Source organism: Peromyscus eremicus, chromosome 12 (genome assembly GCF_949786415.1).
Source record: "Peromyscus eremicus chromosome 12, PerEre_H2_v1, whole genome shotgun sequence".
Classification (NCBI taxonomy): Eukaryota; Metazoa; Chordata; class Mammalia; order Rodentia; family Cricetidae; genus Peromyscus; species Peromyscus eremicus.
Window position 1 is genome coordinate 44,727,598 of NC_081428.1, and position 18,837 is coordinate 44,746,434.

Consider the following 18,837-nt stretch of genomic DNA (forward strand, 5'->3'; position numbering starts at 1 on the left):
TTGTAGTCTTACTGTCTTGTAAAATCCAGTGACATACTTCCCACTTGTACTGAAGGAGTTTTTCTAGCAGTTGCATTGACTGCCCGGAGGGTATGGTTATTTAAGTTGTAAGTATTGCTCAAGAGGAAATAGTGATGGTTACAAAGAGTGTGATCGTTTGCACAGGAGTACCCTGAAATAGGGCTGCAGTGTAGATGGGTAGGTGCAGCTATGAGACGGTTCTTTAGCATTGCTTGTCTCTAAGAATTTACTGAAATGGGGTGTGTTTTCATTTTCTGGTCAGCTGAAATATGTTAGTAAATATGTCATACGCAATATGTTAATTAGTTAAGGCTTTGAAATTTCAGAGTTCTAAAAGCAGATGAATGACTTCTAGCTCTTTCTAAAATCTTTCTTACTTATTATTCATTTACTTATTTATTTATTTGTTTATGTGTTTATTTATTATTTATCAGGGTAGGGTTTCGGGGTAGCCCTGGCTGTCCTGGAACTCACTACGTAGACCAGGCTGGCCTCGAACTCGGAGATCCACCTGTCTCTGCTTCCCGAGTGCTGGGATTAAAGACATGTTCCACCACTACCCGGTCTAAAATTTTTTTATATTTTATCTGATGACTTCACTCAATTTTGTTTCTGTTCTAAATTTTCTCCTTCTGTTGTACTTTTATTCTGTTTTTTTTTTTTCTGGTATGTTTAAAAATATTCTTAGTAACATACCTTGTTCATTGTCCTATAGGATAGAAAAAATTACCTTAAACTAGGTAGAATTTGAATTTTATTTAATAAAAATTTGTGCTTATTTAATATATCTTTCTAATAGGAACAACACAGGCTATCAGGAAAAATACTGGATTTTGGAATCAGATTTGGTGCTGTAGTTTTTCATTTGTTTGTGACCTTGCGCAAGTCACATTACCTCTCTGGTTTTCACATTCAAAACTGGAAAAATGGTATTTTCTTGTTTGAGGCTAGGTTGCTTTGAGGATCGTGTGTAGACCTAGTGAAGATAAATGTTGATGGGGAAGGTACTTGTTCAGGGAAACTGGAGCAGTTACTTTTGAAAAGTTAATTGTGTTACTAGTTTAATATCACAAGGGCAACACTGCTTCATAAATGTTACCACAAATGAGGGCTCCAAACCGAAATCCAAGTTTTGATTGATTGCAGTCTTCTTCATTGTCTGACTTTCTTGGCTGCTTAATCCCTGCAACTCTGGCAGCTTTCAGCTCTGTATTTCTATCCTCTGGTTATCTTTGTGTTTCCCCTCTCTGTGTTTCTCCTGACTGTCTCTGGTCTTTCTCTGTTTTTCTTGTCCCAGGCACCCTCAGGAAGACCCCAAGCCTCTAGCAGATGATATCAACTCCAGCATGTTGTAGATGTGGAGGATTCCCTGGGATATTGAGAAATACCAGAGGCGAATTGTTCCACTGTAGTAAGTCAATCAGCATTTATATAGTAAGTTAGAGTACAGTGCAAAAGACACGGGCTTGTCCTTTCTTCTTGGGGGATCTGGTGCAAATAAGACAAATTTGTCAAGCTGACAAATAATTATATAAATGAGTTGTATTGTTTGTATGCTAAAGGGACATATAGTTAATGCTTCATAGAAATCAGGTGATATTAACCAAATTTCTCGCATGAGTTTAAAATGTGAGTTTGAAATATGAATGGAAGAGCAACAAGGAGAGAGTGGAAGTCATTTGTGCAGGCCTTTGGCTAGTGTGCTCGTTTGCCTCAGGGACTCTATTGGGATGGTAGTCAAGTGAGCTCGATGAATGCTGGCCAAGCATAACTTGTAATTCACTTAGAGAGAAGGTAGGTCAACGTGGTGTTTGTTGCCACTTTCAGAACTTTGTATTTAGGCTAAACTGTGACTATGGTTAGTAAGAAAGTGTCATAATGAAGCTAACAGACTCTTAGAATGTTCATCATACAAAGGTGAAATAGAGAACTGTTTTCTTTTCATTCTGGACATAGTTTTTCTGTTGTATTTAGCAGCACTACCTAGTACACATACCATTCGCATTTGGATACATATTAAATTCTAGCGCTGCTAGCCATGTAACACTAGGCAACTACTAAGCAATACAGCATCTCAGTGTCCTTATATGCAAATCGCAATTGAAAATATTGACTTCAAATAATTGTATGAATTAAAGGAGATGATTTTTATAAGGTTTTAATTACATATTACTGGCAGATACTTAAAAATAACTTTAAAATTGTTTGTTAAAATACTAGGTTGTTTCTGACAGCTTTCTAAAAATAGAAGTTTCTCCAGAGTTCTTACAAAATGCTATATGGACAGGGAATATGTATAGCATGTAACTGAAGTATGAAGAATAACATGAGCATGAACATAAATGACTGAGCACCTATCCTGGCTCAGGAAATAAACATTATGGTGTCTTTGTAGTTCACTGTGTGCTCTGCCAGATTTTACCTTGTCAATACTGGACATAGGACTTCCATGCTTTTCTTGAGTGGTTTTTACTCATTTTTTTTGCTCTGATCATTTATTCATGATCAGAGCTGTTTATAGTCAGCCTTTCATTGTGTGAAAATGCCACATTTTACTTTCTTTGATGCCTGCTGAGGCTGTCACCGTTCCGTGTGTGTGTGTGTGTGTGTGTGTGTGTGTGTGTGTGTGTGTGTGTGCATATATGTGTATAGGTACATGAATGTGTGTGTTATTTGGGAATAAAAACTGTAGAAGAAAAGTTCTGAAAAATTCCGCAGATTTCCTGCTTAGGTCCATACTGTTTCTTTGTGTCTATACAGAACTGCTAGGTCAAAGGTATGCCCAGTTTCAAAACCTACAAAATGGTGAGTTTGTTTTCACACACTTTGTTACAAGTTTCCTGACTGTGATTTGCATCAGCAATGCCATTGCTCCCCCTTCTTTGTCTTCAAGTTCTCTGAGTTGTTAGATTCCTCTTCAGATTATTGCCATGTCTTTGTGTCCTCTGAGGATATTTCTGTTTGAGGGGCATAATTTTAAAAGATGATTGATTTTTCTGCAACACTATGTTAACAATAAGCTGGATGATCCTCATTAAGTTAGTTCTGTTGGAGAAGAGGCTTGTGTCTCTTTTTAGCAGTAGTCACAGATCCTCTGTAGGCAAGTTGAGTGTAGACATCCTCAAATGGCTATGGATGTTTGCTCAACAGTGGCTTTTCTACAATATAGTGATAATATAGAGCTCACGATGAATGAGAAATGTCAGCTGTTGACTTCTCAAGACAGACAGAGAGAGAGAGAGAGAGAGAGAGAGGAGAGAGGAGAGAGAGAGAGAGAGGATTTCTTGCCCTCTACAGTGATTTAAGCTTGTGTGTTGTTTGCCTCAAGGAAGTTCTAAACCCTTGAGCATAGGACTTCAGGTGTACTTGCCAGCCTCTCCATTTATGTCTTTCAGCCACTGTTCATTTTCTTAGAAATTCTTCTAGTATCTATTACATTTTTATACAGTTCATTCCAACTTTAATATCCAAAGTTGTTCTTGATTTGTGATATGAGTAGTACTCAGTGGTCTATCATTTTAACTGACAATATCAGTGTTTTACCTCTTATCGGGCACTACTAATGCATCTGCATTCTGAGGCTCCTGGGGAGGGATACCAGGATTTAATCTACTAGGGTTGTTTGGTACTTGTATAGTTTAGTTGGTTATTGAATACAGAAAAGAAAGCTGTAAATGTACTATGCACTCATATATCAGTCCTCTGCTCAGCAACAATCATTTCACTAAATGTCTTGGGGGGGCGGGTAAATGAGTATTAAAAATGGTTCTGATAGTAAGTGGCCATGTTAAAACACAAGCAAATATTGTAATCTTGAACTTCACTCTTGAAAAATATATGTCTTCTAATTAAGATGAAATATAGTTGCTGTTTGTCTGGACACCTTATTGGCAGCCTGAATATGTAGACTTAACTGGGCTTTAGGTCCATATTTACAGCACAGCAACCAGCTTTGTTGTATCTCATGACCATAACACACAGGACATTTGTTGGACTTCCCTTTCTCTCCTTGCTTAGGACTGGTTCGTTCTAGAGAAAGAATACATTTTCCCCCTTTTTAAAGCAAGTATAATAAATACCTTTGACTTTCCTACTTCATTCATCAGAGCTAAAGCTTGAGTTTTGCCCTCTTGCCTCTACTTCTTACCCCCATCCCTGTGGTTGTGACCAGAGTGATTTATCCTACCTTTTTTTTACTTGCTGTACCATTAATCCCAGGTCTTTTCTCACACTCTATTTACAATTTTTTTTTTTTTTTTTTTTTTTTTTTTTTTTTTTTTTTTTTTTGGTTTTTCAAGACAGGGTTTCTCTGTGTAGCTTTGCGCCTTTTCCTGGAACTCACTTGGTAGCCCAGGCTGGCCTCGAACTCACAGAGATCCGCCTGGCTCTGCCTCCCAAGTGCTGGGATTAAAGGCGTGCACCACCAACAATCGGGTTTATTTACAATTTTTGAATTGTATTAGCCTTTCCTGGAGGTGAGGCGTCTATGTATCTGTTGCTGGAAGCAAGCTGTTCCTGGTTTTTTGCACTGGTTCGTTCCCTAAGGACTCCTATTAGATGGTACAGAAAGGCCAGATTGTGTTCTTTGGTACCTTCCCTCAGTCTTGTTATGCCTATTGAAGCTTGGTTCTTCCAATTCTTACGTGATACAGTTTTCAAACAAGCTTTGTTGGTAAGCTCCTACACCAAAAATACATGATGCTACAGATCAGGCTGCAAAGGGTAGGGCATACCTTAGCTTTCTGTGTATTGTAAGCATCTCTCCCAGGTCCCAAAGGAGGCTCAGTATTTGACCTTTAGCCCAGATCAGATGGTTCCCTTTTGACCTTCAGGGACAGAGAATAATCTGATCTCATTAATGTTACTCATCTGCTTTTTGAAATCTCCATGTAAGTCTAACAGTGTTTACATTAAAGAGAAGAATTAGTTAGCCAAGGGGAGTTTGTACATTTTGTTTAATGTACAAATAAAAAAAGGATGAAACATTTAATAAAGGATTTATTTTTAATAAAATTCACCTATATCTAAATCAAGTTTGGAGTTGAAAAGAAATCATTAGTTTTTTTTTTTTTTTGATACCAGATTATTTATCATTGAAGATATAGTTGTTAGCCTCCCATCGGTAGCCTTCATGCACTGAGAACCTGAGATCTGCTAGACTGTATAGTTCTGTATAGTTCTGGAGATAGGAAGCCAGATGGTGAATATCCTCCTTTACCAACTGCTTACTTAACCAAACTCAAGTGTTCAGTTGTCTAAAGATGTGGTTAGCCATCCTATCTGAAGAACAGATTAGTTTTTGTTGCTTAGAAATGCAAAGAGAAAAGCATGCTTTTGTGCTTGTAAAAGAAAAATGGGAGAAATTATAAGAATTGAAAATTTTACTGATAGGAAAATGCTTTTTGCTAACCACTCTTTTATTGTCTCTTTGATTAATGTAAAATGCTTGACCTGTTAAGTATGCACATTAATATTTCAAATTATCAGTATAAGTTTCTCTTACACTATTAATTCACTTAGCATTTTATTAATTTAGTTAGGCTTCAAAGTATTCCGCCAAACCTACAGCTGTAATTTAGTATTTTTATTTTAATTTAATGTCTTCTGAGAGAGAGACATAGTCTCTGATTTTAACTGCAACAAATATTAAAAATAAACTAGTGTTATTAACAGTTGAGTGTCCATAAATACAGTGGAGAGATTAATAAATATATAAACTTTTGATAGAAAATTTTCTTTCTGAAGGAAGATAGACGTGCTAAATTAAGAGTAAAATTCCAGTTATGTATTTTATTTTACTCTGATTTTATGGCTGTTACACAGCAAACCTGGAAATGAATATAAAAGCTCATTGTTGGCCTGTATGTAATTATTCAAATAATTATGCCAAAAGTAGATTTATCTGTATTATTAAAAAGCATTTGGTAGTTTCCAACAGCCTCAAAAAATTTAGCTGTTGCTGGAACAATATTTATTTTGTCAAAGATTTCACATATGGGTAAAATAGCCATGAAGAGAAGTGAGCGGTGAGTTTGTTTTCCTGAAGTTAATTTTCCAATATGTTACAATTTATTCTGGTACTTGTAAAATCCACATTTCTAAAAGGCTGCCTAGGTCTTATTGAGTAAGAAATAAATCCTGGAGAACAGAGAAGATGGCACCTTAAGGTTGATCATTGTTCTGGGGATTCAGTGTCCTCAAGGATGCTCGCCTGGACACCAGCACATTTTAAAAAGCGGTTTCTTCTGCATGTCTGCCAACCCGCTTCCTCCTAACTCTCTGATTGTGTATGTTTCTTTCATACTCAGCCAGCTGACACTTAAGTTCCTTTCTCTGTGTCTGCCAAGCACTGTGTCTCCTTTGAATGGTGGCATCATTGCCCTTAGGTTAAAGTCTGCTTTGAGCTTAGAGGAATTTTGGCTGCTTTTGAAAAATCCATTTATGGTTATTTGCTGTTATTTAACCCTTACACAGCACCTTTAGATAAGTTTGTTATAATTAGATAGGTGGCGGTGTTGCCTCTGTGAATCATGTGCTGCTCAGTAAACGAGGTGTTTTTTGTTTTTTTTGTTTGTTTGTTTTTTGTTTGTTTTTTTAAAAATCACTTAGTAACCTACTAGCTGCTAAGAACCACATTTGACCCAGGGAAACGAGTGCTCTGGAAATCTGAGTCAGACAACCTTTAGATATGGGGACCCCCGTTGGGCGTGGCCAGCAAGCTCCTAGGAGCTGCCTTCTCCCTCAATCGGATGTTGAGGTTATAGGTATGTGAAGCTTTGCTCCAATTTTTATGTGGTGGCTGGGGATTGGAACTGGGGACCTCATGCTTGTCTGCAAGTCATCTCCCTCGCCTGTATGTTTTTGACAGAATTAATAAGAATAAAATGAAACTTGCTTTTGAATGGGATGATAATCTTGGTTTAACTAGTTTGCACTTAAAAATATACGATAGGGAGTTGGAGAAGTAAAGTTTAGTTTCTGATACTCAGTGATTTATCCATTACCGACACTGGCAGCCACCTTTTTTTTCCCTTCATTCCCTGTACAAGGCATTCTGGAAGGTGGGTTTTTTTGTTTGTTTGTTTGTTTGTTTTTTGTTTTTTGTTTTTTGTTTTTTAAACAGGGTTTCTCTGTGTAGCTTTGCGCCTCTCCTGGATTTCGCTCTGTAGACCAGGCTGGCCTCGAACTCACAAAGATCCGCCTGCTTCTGCCTCCCGAGTGCTGGGATTAAAAGTGTGCGCCGCCACCACCACCACCCGGCTTCTGGTAGGTTTTTTTAGGAGATAGAGAGAGAGAGTTCTATTCTTCCTTCTTTTTAAACTGTTGTTAATTTTTTTTTGGTTACTTCTTTCTAAAAGCAATTTCTCTGAAAGTACGGTTGAAGAATATCTATAGGTTTCAGATTGCTATTTAATTCTTAAATATGTTAAATGGATGTCATTTTGTTGAACAGATTTTTTTTTTGCCTCTTATTTTTATTTCTTTTTGTACAACCTGCATTTCCTTCAACAAAAGAGGCATTAGGTTCATAAACAAGATGCAGCTGTCTGAAATATGTTCATTGACTCAGCTGGGCATCCTACAGTTACCCAACAAAAGTTATTTGATTTGGGGGTAGTGTCAAGAAATCAAAATAAGCATTCACATTCAGTTGTGGCAGCTCTAATAAGTGTTTGTGCCTATAACTGCAAGTCTTGGTCACATGTAGTGCATGCTGATGTTGAGCTTTGCAGAGATTTGAGCTCACTGTGAGACTGTTAATAAGAGAGGCAAGAAACAGAGACCAGTGTTTAATCTGAAGTTTTGATCCCCAAAGGAGAAGTCAAATCTTCATCTCAAGATTGACTTGTGAAAACAGACATCAATATTATAACTTAAGATAAAGAGGGAAAATCTGTTTATGTTATTTAGTGAAAAGCAATGAGTACTTTTCTTTCACCAAAGAAAATCAAAGAATGAAATGGACAAAGCCAGAAGCACACTGAGAATGATGAAGCACACTGAGAATGATGTCCCAGAAGACTTTTAGGAACTGTAAAATTGAGTGCAGCCGTATAAAACTATTCACACATTTTATTAGATCCATATAGAGCTGCAAACTGATGGTCTCTTTAAGAAACCAGTGTTGTAAATATTTAGATAGGGAAAGAATATTAAATCCCCAGAGAAACTGGATGTTCACAATGGAATGGTGTGCTTAAGTAATAAATAATATATTTAGAAATGCAAGTTAATTTAAAGATTCGATTTTTCTATTTTTTCCTTGAAATTTTATATTTTCAAAGGCTTTACTTGTGATTCTTCATCTCCGATAGCTAAAGAAAGATTAATGTGTTTGGGGAAACTCTAAACACCACCTCCTGACTTGTACTGAGGCCTTGTTAAAACCTGGAACATTAGAAGTGCTGCTTTTCGTTTGGTCATTCACAGAGGAGTGTTCTTATGGCTGCACTGTGGAACTGAGTGTTAGCTCAGATGCCTTGGCTTCACTTGTGTGGGACTTAAAGGACCTCTTCACCTGAGCTTCCTGAGTATAAAATAAAGTGATTGTCTTACACATTCACATATGGTTTCAGCACAGATTATAGAGGAAAGAGTGTTCTTATGTTTAAATTACAGTCTGCAAAGTAAATATTGGTAGGATTTGATCTTTTCATAGAAAAATCCTCGATGTGTACTTTGAACTGAAGGGATCTAGGATAATATGACACCTGTCTTCAAACATAAATTAAACATGCTGATCCAGGGAAAGACCCTAAGTGGGAAGCATTTGGTAGTTCTTTAGAAACTTCATTCAAAGTGCATGCTTTTGAAATTGTGTTGTTCTGTATGGGCAGTTCTTCAAGATGACATCTAAGTGTAATGTTATTCAGTGGCTGAAGTAGTTGAATCCTGTGAGAAAGCAGCTGAAATGAAGGAGAATTAAAAATATATTTGCTATTGTGTTACAGTCCACCAGAGTGCAGTGTACCAAATTAATTTAACCTTTCTTGGAGAATATTAGGTTCCTATGATAAATTTTATCCAAAAAAGTTCTCATATAGTATTTTTCCTTTTTATCAAATGTCTGGCATAGCAGTGGGTGCCCAGTATATGTGGTGGTCATACTGTGTGACCAATACCTGAGAAGAAAATACTTACAAGGAAGACAGATTTATTTTGGCCCACGGTTTCAAAGGTTTAGTTGGATATGTGCTTGGTCTCACTGCCTTGGGCCTGAGGCAAAGCCAAGCATCCTGGTGGAAGAGGCTGGAGGCAGCAAGAGCTGCTTACCACAAGCCACCTGGGCAGCAGAGGCCAGAGGGGCGGGACAAGGTGTCGCTTTAGGACACGCCCATTAGCCTACTTCCTTCAGCTAGATCTGATTCCCCCGTTACAGCATTTTATGAATCCATCAAGAGTTTAATCTGTTGACTAGGTCATAGCCCTCAGAATCCTATCACCTTCCAAAGACCATAACTACCAGCTGGGACCAAGTCTTTAACACACCAGACTTTGGGGAAGGGACAAATACCTTGTATCCAAGCCCTAATATACATTTATTTTTTTATGTCCAAAGAGACTTTGTCATTTTAACAATGTTATTTTAATGAAATAGGATTTTGTACTTTGTGAAAAATATCAGCGATTTACTTTTTAAAACAATACTAAACTTAAGTTGCCTTAAAAATGTAGCTTTATGGTTTTCTCAATGATGAATAAAAAGGAATTTCATGGATGATTTTGTACTCAGCCCAGCTCTCTTAATCTTGAACTTGTTCTGCAGCTTGAGCAGATTTCTTAATTTTTTTTTACCTGAATTTATTTCAGTGAGGAAGTTAAGTTAGATATTCTGTAAAGTTTATTCTAACTCTGTAATTCTATGATTGTTTTGAGTGAAGAATAGGAGTTTTAATTTGTTTTATATTGCTATAACAGAATGCCTCAGTCTGGGCAATTTATAAAGAAAATAATTTTTTCTCTTGGTCCTGAAGCCTGGGAAATTCAGGTAAAGATGCTAGTGTGTGACAAGGTCCTTCTCTTTTCTTTATGCCGTGGTGGAAGGCGGGGAGTGAAAAGACCGGTGCACCAGAGAGGAACAAAAGAATGTCAAAAGCAATTGCTTTAATCCTCTCTGAAGGTAATGAATCCACTCCTTTAGTAATGGCATCAGTCTAGTCAGTGAGAACAGGAGAATTTTATTTTAAAAGTTCTTAGTCCTACACTTGAATTGGGAAGTCTAACACATGTGTTTCTAACACATGCAGTTTAGGGGTCAGAATCAAGCCATAGTACAGTTCCAAATAAGTGGAAACAGTCTTTGTGAGTTATTAGATGGTGTTAATAGAGACAAGGAGCCTCACAGTTTTTAAATTAAAAATAGGTTTATTTTTAAAATTAAAATATAATTAAATCATTTCCTCTCTTCCCTTTCCTCCTTCCTATCCCTTCCTTGTACCTCCTGCCCCAGATTCCCTCAGATTCATGGCCTTTTTCTTTAATTGCTATTGTTGCATAGATATATAAATACAACCTGCTAAGTTTATTAGTGTTGCTTGTGTGTGTATGATTTCAAGGATGACCACAGTGGTATAATCACAAAATGTAAAGTTAATCCTTCTTTAGGGAAAAAAAATTGTTTTGCTTACATATGATGTAGTTGGACCCAAATCATTAATGCTATTTCTGTTTTCCACAAGGAAAGTGGAGTTTATTGGTACCTTATCTTTAATCCCATTAAATTAGAAATAAATGGTAAAGAGCCTGGAAAGAGGCATCACGTGTGCATATGTGACTGCTCTCTGGCCCCATAACTGGTGCTAGAAACTTCACATGTTGGTGTGACTTTAGTCTTTGAATAAGTGCCAGTACCACCTTTGCCCGGGAAAGATGAATTGGGGTGTCCTACTGTTAGTCCAGCAATGTGTAACTCACTGTATCACTGGCCTTTTAATTTGTCACAGATTCCAAGTATATCATAATTAAATAAAAAAACCCATTTGCAGTGAAATGTTAAACTTTTATATCAATTGAAAGTTCTTGGACAGGAAACCTTTGCTCTAGTAATGACTTTGGACTCTGGATGTTCAGCAGGATGACTGATCCAGTGTATCGCTGCCAAGAACGAGGAAGACATGGAGAAGTGCGGTGTGTAGAGTTGCTTTGAGTCACCCTTCCCTTTGGCAGCGGCTGCAGGCCTGTGGCAGCAGTACAAAATCTGTGTACTCGCACATTTCAAAGCTGCTTTTCTTAGGCTCCCAGAGCAGTTTGTATAGAGGTGGAGCCAAAGGAAGATGTCTACAGACAGTCTCAAAAGCAATTCACATGTAACCTACAAAGGACCCCTTTGAGATTTGTCTTATCACTATATTCCCCAGACTTCTTTTAAAGCTGTTGCAGGAGAATTGTGTTTGGGCTGTGCCTAATAAATCTTACTGAGCTGAAATCTGGTGTAGAGTATTTTACAGATTCCAACTGTAGGATTACTTAGATTTGGAGGGACAACGTCCTCCAGGACCAGATAGGTGAACCTGAGTTAGAGGTAAGTAAGATAGCCAAGGCATTCGTCTGCCCAGAGTTAGTGTTTGTATCCGAATTTACAGATTTCCCCTTAATGTGTATGTTTACTGTGTCAGAATCTGGTTCTGCGAATACCAAGGCATAAATTGTAAAATAACAACCATCAGGATTTTAGCCGTAATGTGAAAGTTAAATCCAAATGTCAGCTGCCCCAAAGGCTTGTAGGAAGACAGAGTGCAACAGGAACCAGTACAAGAAGAAAGAATGTGTGGCTTGTCTCTACCTACTCTGAGAGATGATGGGAGAGAAAAGATGTCACTTTATAGGCTGCGCTGCTCCTGCATTTACAGCAAATTTAAGGACCATGTTGATGGAAAACAGAAATGGCTCCTTATGCCCATTTATTGAACAACACAGATTCTCACTTTTATAACTGATGGAAAGCTGCCTCATCCCCTTCCCACTGCTTTGATGATGGAGGATGACACAGTAACTCTTAAGTAGCAGTTCCCTTATGGTCCTTGTAGAACCAAAGTGTAGAACATTAAGGTTTTTCTTTTCTTCAGGAGATTTTAATGAAAACATCTCATTTCTACTTGAAAAACAATAAAAAAAGTCAATGTGTGTGGGAGCCTACAAAGGTTTTCTAGTGAGATCTGAGCTTGCTTTACACAGCAGGGCTGCATTAGGGGATGGCTTGACCAAGTGCATGGTCACCAGGTGATTGGGATGGTCTGCACTTGGCTGTGCTGGGGGCGGAGGTCTTTTGGTCTACCCCTTGGCGTTCCTTTAAAAGCCCTTTAGAAGAGACAGAAGGGACCGTTGGGTTTTGACCCAGGCCCTCCCAAAGCTGTCCTGTGTTTCTATCTATCTATCTCCTCTATATTTCTATCTATATCTTCATTTCTCCCTGATTAAGAGTACCATGGGGGAAAAAGTGGGGGCAGTCCCCCAAAGTGTGGTTCAGTGGAAAGAGCTCTAATTATGTGATCAAGAGACCCCAACCTTGACTCTGCTGATAATTAGCTCAGTATGCTTGAGCTTACGTTTGACGTCTGTGGGTCTTGTGTTCTCCCTTTGTAAATTAGATGGTACCCAGGGATTGTATTTGTAGTTCCATCTCCTATAAAATGAATGGTTTCACCTTTAAAAGAGTAACTCCTTAAGCTGAAATTATTCTGCAAAGTGTAGTACTAGGATCAGTAGCAACAGATGCAAAAGTTTCTACAGAAATGAGTTGTGACAGGCTGCATACAAACTTTTCAGAGTACAGTGTCTTTCAAATAGATCATTAATTTTTGTATTACAATGTGAAAATATAAAAAACATCTAAAAGAGAAGCTTAATACATATGCACCATCTTTTAAAAATATAACAAAACTACCATGTCCTCTCATCTTAGTTAGCTTTCTGTTGCTGTGATAAAACACCATGACCAAAAGCAACTTGGGGAGGAAAGGGTTTATTTGGCTTACATGTCTCAATCACAGCCCATCATGGAGGCAAGTCAGGGTAGAAACCGAAGGCGGGAACTGAAGCAGAGACTGTGGAGGAACACTGCGTACTGGCTTGTTCCTCATGGCTTCTCAGCCTGGCTTCTTGTATAACTCAGGACCAGTACCACCCACAGTGAGCTGGGCCTTCGCACAGTGATCATTAGTTAAGAAAATGCCCAGAGACTTTCTTACAGGCTAATCTGATGGATGCAGTGCCTCACTTGAGATTTCCTCTTCCCAGATAAGTCTAGTTTGTGTCATGTAGACAAAAAACCAACCAGCATGTGCTCCAAACCTCTTCTGAAATAAACAGAGCTCAACTATGGTCTATAGCTGTGATAATTCAAGTAGATACTGCTTTTACCTCATTAAATCTAAATGTAAACGTTTATTTGATTAAGGAATAATAATTGAAATGACTATTTGGTCTGCTCTCTCAGCCTTCCATTTTGCCATGTGTGTTTATGCTGTGTTCCTTTTAGCATTAATTTCATTTTAACTGGTTATGACACGTGTTGCTGCCATGCCTGCTGGTACAAGAAGGCCTCTGCAGCTGTGCTGCCAGAGACATGGCACCACTGCTGATTTCTAACTATCAGATGTGGGGTGGCTAGTTCATGTTCTCCTATGTTCTCCTATGGCATAGAGTAACAATGATTTCCTTCCTAATGTAATTATACTTCTTGATATAATAATCTCATATCATTAGCACTAGTAAGTAAGAACATGTTTGTTAAATTGACTCTCCTTTCAAACTATATGTGGGCCTTGATTTGTCTTCTGGTCATTTTAAATTCTCATTGGCCTATTCTTGTCCTTTGTGATGGTGGTATAGGTTCAACTTCAGATTTAATATTAATATTGCCAATCGTGTGTGTGTGTGTGTGTGTGTGTGTGTGTGTGTGTGTGTGTGTGTTATTATATGTTTTAGTCTAGCTAAGATCAGTAATTGGTGAGGAGGGGCTGTAAGGGATGGCCACTTCCTCATGTAGAGGAACTTTTTACAGGATTATGTCATCGGAATTTAGCATGAACAGAGAAACTTTACAAAGCATCCACTAGATGGCACCTTATTATTGTATCCTAGACTTAGTCTGTGGCATTCCTGACTAGAGGGTGTAATTCAAACAGAAATTGTTTTCTCAGAATCTTGGTCGTTAATGAAAACTAAGATTTGTGTAAACTTTAAAAATTCTCTGACAATGTAAATGTTATCACAGCATGTTTAGTAACCTATGGTATTTAAGGGAGCCTGCTTTCTGAATCATTTGAACATTTGTAATATTTCTGAAATCATAGAAAGAGGAAACTGGTTACAATGACCATCACTTAGACAGTCTTCGTTTCTTTCAGGTGTTGAACATTGTGCTTTAGCAGATATCGCTTATATTTTCTTTATGGTTCTAAAGTTCTTTATTCTTTCCCCTTCAACTACGTAGTACAGGCTACCCCAAACTCTGGATCCTTTTGCCTCAGCCTCTGTTCAATGATGGGATTATAGGAAAGTGCAAATATGCAAATATGTTCAGCTTCTGGAATATTTCCTATTCATTTTGCAAATTGTCAATTAAAATAGTAATAATAATAGTACCTACAGGTTGGAGGTTAAACCTTGTTTAGCCTGTTGCAATTTTAAAGAATTTGTGCTTTATAGAAGCTTATAGTACACCAAGATATGTTTTTGTCTTGTTTTATTTTTGAATTGTAAGCCAAGGAAAAACTAGAAAGTAGTAAAATTATCTAAGAGGATAAAAAATCCCACTCATAATCCTGCTATGTAGAGAGAATGTTGTTTATTTATTATTCTCCTGAGCCTTTAAGGCAAATATTTATTATTTATTTTTAAAAAATAGAGTCATAAATATTGTCACATATGGTCTGTCACTTTTCCCACTGCTTATTTAAATGTCTCTTAACAAGTGTATTTTTATACAATTCTTTGATACTGTAAGTTGTTGCTGGTGGTTTTTGTGCTGTTTGCTTTTGAGATGGAGTCTTATTTGCAGCTTGGGCCGGCCTGTTCTGGTAGTCCTCCTTCTTCAGCCTCCTGAGTGCTGGCATTGCAATCAGGAGCCACCTTCCCCAAGAGGATTTTAGTTAGGTTCCCACTATTTCTGTTTAGCCATTTCTTTGTCTTTTTTTTTTTTCCTACAGATTTTCACAGACAGAAGTATTTCTCTTTTTGTAGTACTCACTGATAACACTAAAACATTAAAAGCAGCAGAGGTGAGGCTAAGGCGATACTGTCATGAATTTGGTGCCAGCCTGGGCTACATGGTGAGTTCTAGGCCAGTCTGGAAAAGACTAAATAACCTGCCTCAAGCAGCAGCAGACAAGCAGCTGAACTAAGGCTGGCACATCCAGCTGTAATAGTTCTTAGGAGTACTGTTGTAAATGAGACCAATAGCTAGTAGTTGCTAATTGTAGCTTATTCAAGTTGATTTGAATGTTTATGTTCTCTGATTAATTGTAATGATTATAACGGATTTTCATATGCACTTACTCTGTGGAAGCCACAGTTCTAAGCAGGAATATGACTAGGTGTGAAGATTTCTCTATAGCATCTACTGTTTCCTATTTCTATCTATAGGATGTCAGGGCACAGAAAGATTAGATTATTCTTCCAAAGTAGCACAGTAAGCAAGGAACCCAGGAACTGTGCATACAGATTATGGATAAGAGAAACACAAGAGTCTGTGCTGTTAACTTTCAGGGCAGATCACATGAAATGCCTGGTTATAGACAACTGGAGTTGAGCAAGTAATCTGGGGTTTCTTTCAAAGACATATTTAAGAACGTGCATGGTCTTTATCTTTAGTTTCTGATTTCTTTTTGATTTTTCTTTTTTATTAAAAACTTTCTTTCATACAACATATTTTGATCATATTCTTTCCCTTCTTCCAAATCCTCCTGGATCCTCCTACCTCCTTACTCACCCAACTTCATGTTCTTTCTCTGTCAAAGGCACAAGTAAACAGCAAGACAACAATACCAAAACAAAACATGAAAGAAAACGTGCACACATACACATAGGAGTTTATTTTGTGCTGGCCAGCTATCCCTGGGCATGAGGCCTGCCCTGGAGTGTGGTATATATACATACCCATGACACTCCATTAAAGAAAACTGATTTTCCTTTTCCAGTGGGTATTAATTACCAACTGCTTCTCCATTAGGACTAGGGCTTTGTGTCTCTTTTCCTTTCTCAGTGCTGAGATTTAGCCTGATTATCAACCTGTGCAGGGCTTGTGCTTGCTGTCATGGTCATATGTATATTGTGAGTTCATATGTATATTGTCCTGTTGTGTTGGGAAGGCACTGTTTCCTTGGAGTCATCTACCACCTCTGACTCTTAGAATCTTTCCATCTCTTCTTCCTCTTCCTGAGCCTTGAAATTTATATATATTCCTTTTCTTTCTTTTTTTTTTAAAAAAGATTTATTATTTATTTTATGTTCGATGGGGTGTTGCCTGCATGTATGTCTGTGTGAGGATGTAATTCCAGATTCTTTGGAACTGGGGAATTACAGACAGTTGTGAACTGCCATGTGGGTGGTGTGTGTGAGTCCAGCTCCCACAGTTTCCCCAGCGTACTCTTGAGGGGGGAGAAGTGAGAAATATTTAGATAGAAGGATAGAGGGGAGAGAAACAGAAACACAGGATGGATCCTTATCTACTGGCCCCTTCTGTGTCTTCTAAAGGGCTTTTTATAGGAATGCCAAGGGGTGGAGCAAAGACCTCCCCCTAGCCAAGTGCAAACCCTGCCAATCACCTAGTAACCATGCACATGGTCAAGCCATCCTCTAATGCAGCCCTGCTGGGTAAAGCAAGCTCAGATCTCACTAGGAACCTTTATGGGCCTCCGTAGTAGTGGGAATTGAACCCAGGTCCTTGGGAAGAGCAGCTAGTACTCTTAACCTCTGAGTTAGCTCTCCAGCCTGGAAATACATATATTCTAAAAATTTATATACTGCTTTCAAAATGGTGCTGTCATATTTCTTATTGAATGTAAGGTTCTAAGTTGCAAAGTTTCTAAAATAGATAATCTAGATTCCAGTTATTCATGACACAGCTCAAGTCTTCCTTTGTAAGGTGGCACAAACAATGTAAAATTTTCAGTATGCAGTTATATGACAAAGTAGTAATTTGATCAAGATTTAGTCTCAGATTTTGAGGGGTCTTTTATTTGTTTTGTTTTTTAGTTTTTGTTTTTTGAGACAGGGTTTTTCTCTGTAGCCCTTGCTGGCCTGGAACTCACTCTGTTGACAAGACTTTCCTCAAACTCGGAGATCCGCCTGCCTCTGCCTCCCAGTGCTGGGATTAAAGGCGTGCACCACGTCACCTAGCATTGAGGGGGCTTTGACACCATCTTTTCTCATCTTTGTCTGGGTCATAGTGCCCCGAGTGTAGGAATTACATGGTTCCCTTATTGCAGAAACATTTATTTAATGGACATTCATTGAACACCTAATATGTACCAGGCATAGTAATAGCAGCAGGCATTTCCTGATGAATAAAATCCAGCCTCTTCAAAAAGGGCACAGTATATGGCCAGCAACAGGGAAATCTTAGGAATGGCAGGTCTTTTGTGTTACCTGATCACTTGCTTTAGCATTGTCTTTTTATAATCAGAAAAAAATAAAGTAGAAATCCTGTTAGTAATTAATAACTATACTAAGAAACTTTGATCTGAGTTCCAGAAATAAGGGAAGCCTAAGAGGAACCAGTGTATACAGAAATAAAATTTAAGATTTCAGCTGCTTCCTGCGGAACCAATATGAATAGCTGTGGCTAGAAGATGGTGAGATACCGATAAAGGAGCCCTGGTTTTGGATGACAGAAAAATGAAGAGCCAAACCTTCTTTGTTTGACCACATAAAGCTTTTTGATTCTTAGAATAGTCTGGAAAACGTATACAGAATAGAGGTGAAAAATGGTATAGATGTACAGTAACATAAAAGTAGACTTTATCAACGTATCTGAGCTCCCTATTTTAATTGGAGCTGAGGTAGATAAATACACCGTCTTTGATTATACCTCTTTCCAAGACAAAATGTTCCCAAATCTAAATAGAGTTTTAGGGGTCCAGTATTTCTAAAGAGGCCAAGGAGCACAAGTGGTTTCCATGTAAAATGAACAGTTGACTGGTGAGAGAGTCAAATCGTGAAGGCATTAGGGCTTTGCGTTCCTGACAGTGTAATTACAGTGCTGGAAGAAGGAGCAGAGAGAAGGCCAGTGTCCAGTCAGAAACCACTGCTGATGTCATAGTTTGAGGAGACTATCTGTGCTTGTTTGTGTAAGGCCTCTGTAGTTACTGACAGGGCCTTCAGGCTTGCTGCAAATACAAGGAAGGAAGGAAGGAGGCACTGACATTTCATCTTTCATGCTAAGTCATTGTAAAACTATTGTAATCTGAATGGAGATTTACAGTTCTAAATAATCATTGATTGGAATTTCATTGTTCTTTTGCAAATTTTAGAGTGGCATTTCATATTTTAAAAATGACTCATCAGTTTTGCATTGTTCTGTTCATTAGTCACCCCAAACTTGTGAAAATATTCTTTCCCGGTGGATCCTAGAGTGTTCATCTTTGTGTGCTACTACCATGACCTAGCAGAGGGAAAAGGGTTCATTACTTCCTTAGTTCTGACTAACGTGTCAGTAGTGTCTCAGTAGTGTAAATCTTAATGATAGTGGTAATAATAATACTGATAATACGGTATACCTGCTTTATGAAGAGCAAACCTATTTTGATAGCTCATAAATAAACACAAATAGAAATATTAACTAAGACATTTTTATGACATGAGGATTATAAGCAA

The 18,837-nt window shown here is 38.0% G+C and overlaps 1 protein-coding gene across 8 annotated transcripts in view; it reads left to right on the forward strand.

Moving 5' to 3' along the window:
- Bbx (BBX high mobility group box domain containing) overlaps positions 1–18,837 on the forward strand; it is a 137,578-nt gene that overhangs the window by 12,778 nt on the left and 105,963 nt on the right. For 5 of the 8 annotated variants that reach the window (XM_059277320.1, XM_059277319.1, XM_059277321.1 and 2 more), the window contains exon 2: positions 1,319–1,455. The exons of 2 other annotated variants lie outside the window; for them this stretch is intronic. In XM_059277320.1, the coding sequence (XP_059133303.1) occupies positions 1,351–1,455 (105 nt within the window). In that variant the 5' untranslated portion in view covers positions 1,319–1,350. Of the gene's footprint in view, positions 1–1,318; positions 1,456–18,837 lie in introns of those variants that run through there. One more of the 8 variants, XM_059277324.1, reaches the window with a different exon arrangement.